At 33.0% G+C, this 6,790-nt stretch overlaps 1 protein-coding gene across 1 annotated transcript; it reads left to right on the top strand.

Annotated features, from left to right (window-relative positions):
- Positions 1 to 593: 593 nt before the first annotated feature.
- On the top strand, positions 594 to 5,709 carry LOC25495374 (disease resistance protein RPV1). The gene is made up of 6 exons (XM_013595592.3): positions 594 to 918; positions 1,011 to 1,494; positions 1,901 to 3,005; positions 3,297 to 3,572; positions 3,906 to 4,685; positions 5,012 to 5,709. The coding sequence occupies exons 1-6, from the start codon at positions 813 to 815 to the stop codon at positions 5,516 to 5,518; spliced, it is 3,258 nt and encodes a 1,085-aa protein (XP_013451046.1). The 5' UTR covers positions 594 to 812; the 3' UTR covers positions 5,519 to 5,709.
- The last annotated feature ends 1,081 nt before the right edge of the window (positions 5,710 to 6,790 follow it).

Raw genomic sequence — 6,790 nt, 5'->3', positions numbered from 1 at the left:
TTAAAACTAAAGTTACTAATTGAAAATAATTTGTGATCAAAATGCCAAATAAAAATGACATTTATTCGGGAACTTTTAATCTTATTAAGTAGATATGCAATATTTTATATTTATATTATATTAGAATATTTTTAAAATTCTAAAAATTTGTTCTCACACATTCTATTATTTATATTAGGATTAACCCTTTAAGTTGACCTGTAATATATAAAAAATATCTAAAAAATTACTTTGTAAAATAAAAAAACACATATTATAATCCTATAATTTGAGCTATTTTTTATTTTTGACACTGAAATACACGCATAGTCCAAAAAATGATATAGAAGTTTAATTTTTTTTTTTTTATGATTTTTTCATGCATGTTTAGAACGTTAAACTATGACTTTACACAAAAAAAGAATTACATTTTTTCTACTAAGGACAAATTAATTATGAATTTTTCTATTTGTAATTAAAATTGGTGTATTCTAATTTATTTTCTCTGAAATAACCTGCTTGTCACATCTCATCCCATAAAGCTTTTGGACTTCGTTTTCTTCTTGGATATAAGTTAGATCCAGTTATTCTTGAGCAATTGTATCAGTTGAGCTTGAGCATGTAAGGCTTTTTTAATTAATCCTAAGCTTGAATCCGGATATTTATTTGATTCTGAAAAGACCAATAAGTAAACGCTTTCATTTATAGACGTCCATTTTGTCAAAGGTTTCTCACTTCACAGCTTTTAAGTTCACACGTATAACTACTCCCTGTCCATTTGTTTCTAAGCTCTCACCATTCCATTCTTTTACTCCATTTTCTGACACAACAAAATGGAGAACAAATTTCCTCCCGAATCATTTTATCATTATTCTTCAATCGAACGTAAGCCGATTCCCAGAATGAAAAATAACTTGCCACGGACACGCCAGAGAAAAGGTGAATAGACCATTTTATTTTACTTATATTACATGAGTTTAGTTTGAAGCCACACCTTTGTTGATTATTTTTTTTTTTTTTTTTTTTATTAGCGTCTCCGCCACGTAGTAGACCGGAACTAGTAAGGATCCATGATGTGTTCTTAAGTTTTAGAGGGGAAGATACTCGTTCTTCCTTTACTTCACATCTCTATTCCGCTCTTCAAAAGGACGGAATTAAGATTTTTTTAGATGATAATGAGCTTCAAAGAGGAGATTATATATCAACATCATTATCACGCTCAATTGAACAGTCTCAAGTTTCTATAATTGTTTTTTCCAAAAATTATGCCAATTCGAGATGGTGTTTGGATGAATTGGAAAAGATAATGAAGTGTCGCAGAACCATAGGACAAGTTGTTGTTCCAGTGTTCTACCATGTAGACCCCTCTGAAGTACGTCATCAGACAGGCGAGTTTGGAATAGCTTTTCAAAGTCTTTTGAACAAAATTTTAAACGAGGAGGAATTGGTGCTACGTTGGAGAGAGGCTCTTCGTGAGGCCGCTGGCCTTGCAGGATTTACAGTTCTAAATTCCAGGTAATTCAAGTCAAGCATTAAAGCACTTCTAATTGTGGAAACTAGAATAGAGTTGAGTCAAGTGGTTAACTAGTTTCAGCAAGTTCGAATTGATCCGAAATACATATTTTAAATTCTAGCTCAAAATATAACTTATTATGATTCAACTGAACTCCTAATTACAAGGGGTCCTTTTTCCTAGATAGTGGAGTGAAGTTTCTTAACTCTTTGTTGATATGGATCAATTCATTTTACATAAAATTTAGTAACTTTATATTCAAATTGTGCAATTTATTAGGTAAATTAAAATAGTGAAACTAATGCAATATATATTATAATGTCAACAAAACATATATCTTATATGACGTTTGTAATGTTTAGATTTACTCCTTTGTATGTTCAACTTTTCTTTGGTCCATTTTTTTAGGAATGAAAGTGAGGCAATCAAAGACATTGTTGAAAATGTTACACATTTGCTAGGCAAGACAGATTTGTTCATTGCGGATAATCCGGTGGGAGTCGAATCTCGAGTACGAGATGTGATTCAATTGCTAGACATCCAACGATCAAATGGTGTTATACTACTAGGGATCTGGGGTATGGGAGGTATTGGTAAAACAACGTTAGCCAAATCCATTTACAATGAAATTGGTCGCAATTTTGAGGGTAGGAGCTTCCTTGCAAATATTAGGGAAGTTTGGGAGCAAAATGTTGGACCAATATATTTACAAAAACAAATTCTCTTTGATATATGCAATGAAACGAAAACTAGGATACAAAACGTTGAGTCAGGGAAAAGTATACTAAAGGATAGACTCTTCCATAAAAGAGTACTTCTGGTACTTGATGATGTGAATACATTTGACCAACTGAATGCTTTGTGTGGAAGGAGTATTTGGCTTGGTCCAGGGAGCAGAATAATCATCACAACTAGAAATATGAAAATACTTAGAGGTAATAGAGTTGACCAAGTTTACAAAATGAAAATAATGGATGAAAGCGAATCAATTGAGCTATTTAGTTGGCATGCATTCAAGCAAGCAGGTCCTAGAGAAGGTTTTGCTGGAATTTCAAGAAATGTAGTTGAGTATTCTGGGGGATTGCCACTAGCTCTGGAAGTCCTTGGATCATATTTGTTTGATATGGGGATAGAAGAATGGAAGTGTGCATTAGAAAAACTCAAAAGAATTCCTAATGATCAAGTACAAAAGAAGTTAAAAATAAGCTACGATGCTCTAAGTGATGACACCGAGAAAGAAATATTCCTTGACATAGCTTGTTTCTTTATTGGGATGGACAGGAATGATGTTATACATATATTAAATGGTAGCGAATTTTTTGCAGAAATTGGAGTAAGTGTCCTTGTTGAGAGAAGCCTTGTAACTGTTGATGATAGGAACAAACTGCAAATGCATGATTTGCTAAGAGATATGGGAAGAGAAATCGTTCGTGAGAAGTCACCAAAAGAGCCTGAGGAGCGTAGCAGGTTGTGGTTTAACAAGGATGTGATTGACGTATTATCAGAGAAAACCGTAAGAAGTCGTATACTTATTTTTGTTCTAGTTTTATAATATATAAAGCTTATCGAAGTAGAAATAATATTTGTGTCGATTGTTAACTTTATATATGTTTTGTTGATTCTCGCAAGAACTTTCAAACATTAGTGTGATTGAGATTTGAAAATTAGTTTAGTTATGAATCATTTTGTGCTTCCCAACCTCTAGGGACATAATCAATTTAATGAGAACTTTTTCTATATGTCTTGTATTTTCAATCTTCGGCATGTGCATATTTTAATTTTTTTTTCCCATCATATTTCACAGGGAACAAAAGCTGTTGAGGGATTAGCTTTGAAATTGCCAACAGCAAATGGAAAATGCTTTAGTACCAAAGCATTCAAGGAGATGAAAAAACTTAGACTGCTTCAACTTGCTAGTGTACAACTTGAGGGGGACTTTGAATATCTTTCAAGAAATCTGATATGGCTTTCTTGGAATGGATTTCCTTTGAAATGCATTCCTTCGAGTTTTTATCAAGAAAATTTAGTTTCCATTGAGTTAGTAAACAGCAATGTTAAAGTTGTGTGGAAAGAGCCCCAGGTATTAATAACCACCTAAATCTTGTTCAAAGTCTTTGATGTAGTTAAAAGAAGGGAAATCATGGGTTCCAATCTTTAATATTTGCTTAAATAGGTTTTAAATTTAAATTTCAAACTAATATATCATGTAAATTTTTTTAACTCTGCAGAATGCTCAGAGATGGATTTTGTTAATTTCTGCAAACATTATATACAGAAATGAAGCCTTTTTTCAATTTTTTTGCAAACCTACTACCAAACATATGTTCCATTATCAAGTTTACCGATACATTGTAAATTCTTGCATTTATTTTTTTATTCATTAGTTTTCTTTATAACATTTCTGTTCTTGCAGAGGCTGGAGAAGCTGAAAATTCTCAATCTTAGTCATTCTCATTTTCTGTCAAAGACTCCAGACTTTTCAAACTTGCCTAACCTTGAACAGTTAGTACTCACAGATTGTCCGAAGTTGTCTGAAGTTTCCCAAAGTATTGGAGATCTCAATAAAATACTTTTGATAAATTTGGAAGATTGCATTAGCCTTCAAAGCCTTCCAAGAAGCATCTATAATTTGAAATCATTAAACACTCTCATTCTTTCTGGGTGTTTAATGATTGACAAGTTGGAAGAGGATTTGGAACAAATGAAATCTTTAACCACATTGATTGCAAATAACACTGCAATAACAAGAGTGCCGTTTTCAGTAGTAAAGTCCAAAAGCATTGCATATATTTCCTTGTGTGGATATGAAGGATTCTCACATGATGTGTTTCCAGCGATCATTTGGTCTTGGATGTCACCGACAAATAATCTCCCATCCCCATTTCAAACATCTCTTGTTCCTCTAAAAGCTCCAAATAGTGGTTTCCATGACCTTTCATCTATGTCCAAGTACCTTCCATGGCTTCGATGTCTTTGGGTTGAGTGTGGCTCAGAACTTCAACTTTCTCAAGACACAGAAAGAATTTTGGATGCTTTATATGCTACAAATTGTGAAGAATTAGAATCATCCTCTGCTTTTCAAGGTTGCAGTCAAGTTCACATTTCAGGAACAAAAACTTCTCTGAAATCTCTGTTTATTCAAATAGGAATGAATTGCCAAGTCACCAATATTCTGAGAGATAACATTTTACAGGTTTCACATTGAACTCTCTACCTTTACATTTATATCATAATTGCAATTGTCATATTTTTATAGCACATCATTTTTGTCATACCTAATGATTTCATTTTTGTCACTGATTGTTACTATCATTATCTTCCCTCAATATTTTGGTTGGTATGGAGCTTTTCAGTTGGATTGATAGTCTGTTTTATGAATCCAAGCAAAGATTTCTTTGTAACGTCAAAATATGATTAATTGCCTTATGAGAAAAATCATATCTCCAATTGTTGAACAAATGACTAGATGATATTAAAATACTTGTCAAATAAGTTTTGAACCTGTCTTTACATTCACAGAATATGGATGTCAATGAAAGTGGTGGTTATTTCCTCCCCAGTGATAGTTATCCAAATTGGTTAACCTTTAATTCTGAAGGTTCTTCTGTAACTTTTGAAGTCCCTTTGGTGGAAGGACGTAACTTGAAGACAATGATGCTCGTTGTCTATAATTCAACTCCACATAATGTAACATCAAGTGGCCTTAAAAACATGTTAGTTAAAAATTACACAAAGGCTACCATTCAGCTCTATAAGAGTGATACGTTAGTCTCTTTTGAAGATGAAGAGGGTCAGAGGGTAGTATCAAGCATAGAACCCGGTAACAAAGTGGAGGTCGTTTTTGTTTTTGAGAAAAGTTTCATTGTGAAGAAGACAGCAATTTATCTGGTATATGATGCACAAGATTTGAATCTCATTGCTTGTAGAGGTGATGAAACTGAATGCTCTGTGAAGAGATTCTCTGCTGAAGACGAACACGCCGACGACTTCAATCAGAACAGAAAGAAGAAAAACCGAGTGGAATGAATCAATGAAACCAATTCTTATGGTGCCTGTATACCTTTGTATAGGCAACAATTGTTTTCCATTTTCGGCTGAAGTTTTTAGATTTTATCCATGCTAAGTTTTTGTAATCCTATAGAGATGTTAATTTAAGTTACAAACCTTCCGTGATATATCTAGTTTTTTGCATGTGACTCTAACTCTATTAGTACTCAGTATGAATTATTATTGAAACATCTTATTCGTCGAATATATTTTTATTCCACAAGAGTTCATTCACATGTCTCTGAGGTTAACACTTGACTCCTTACAATAAAACCTGCTTGGTCGGAAATCCACAAGTCATGCCCTTCTCACGAGCTGGAGTCGAACCAGCACCTCTGGGATCAAAATACAGGCCCAGCGAACTACCTTTCATTCTGATCGTGACTTTCAAAAAGAAAGAAGAGAAAGAAATGGGAGTTGGCGCCTACATAACAGATTGCTTGCACCTTCGTACAACAGTTCCTATTAATGAATTTTATTTTTCACTTACGTCAAAAATAATTAATTTGAATATAATCTAAATTTTTTAATTGCCGAGCTAAAAATTACTAAGATTAAAAGATCAAATCAAAACAGAGGCATTTTATCTACTAATCAACTTTATTATAGTAGCAATTCATATTTTTCTGAGATAGAGATGTAAGTAACTTGTGCTCATACTTGCACAAGATTTTTTCTTGCATAAAATTAATATACAAAGCAAATCTTTGAGGAGCAACCTTGATGAAAAGTTCTCTAAGGTAAAAAACTGAAAATCATATGCAGTAAATAAAACTTATTCAATAGAGACAGCAGATTAGTTATAGGCATTGCAACTGTTGCAAAACAAGTAAATGACACCTCCCATTCCCATAAAAAAAAAAAAAAAAAAAAAAAAAAGAACAATAGATTCTTCTGATCCAAGACCGAATGATATATGGAACTACATCACGTGAGAATCCTTTATAGCCGCAGAAAGAAATATATCCAATGTTTTTCAACCTTCCTACTGCAAAGGGAACTCTAGTTATTGCAGTGTCATTAGCAATCAGGGTCGTTAAGGATTCCATTTCTTCCAAGTCCTCTTCCAACTTGTTAATCTTTGAACACCCAGAAAGAATCAGAGTTTATTATTGTTTACACAAGTGAGTACCGGTTCTTTATATGTTTTTTTTTTTGGGTTTTCTACAAGTTCCCTCCAACCATCTTGTTCAAGAAATTGTTGACCATTGAAATAGGACACTTTATCTAGTTAGAATTCAAGAAATTTTT

The sequence above is a fragment of the Medicago truncatula genome, chromosome 6 (assembly GCF_003473485.1).
Source record: "Medicago truncatula cultivar Jemalong A17 chromosome 6, MtrunA17r5.0-ANR, whole genome shotgun sequence".
NCBI classification, from domain to species: Eukaryota; Viridiplantae; Streptophyta; class Magnoliopsida; order Fabales; family Fabaceae; genus Medicago; species Medicago truncatula.
Note: the sequence above shows the minus strand (reverse complement) of the source record. Positions and strands in the feature narration are given on the sequence as shown.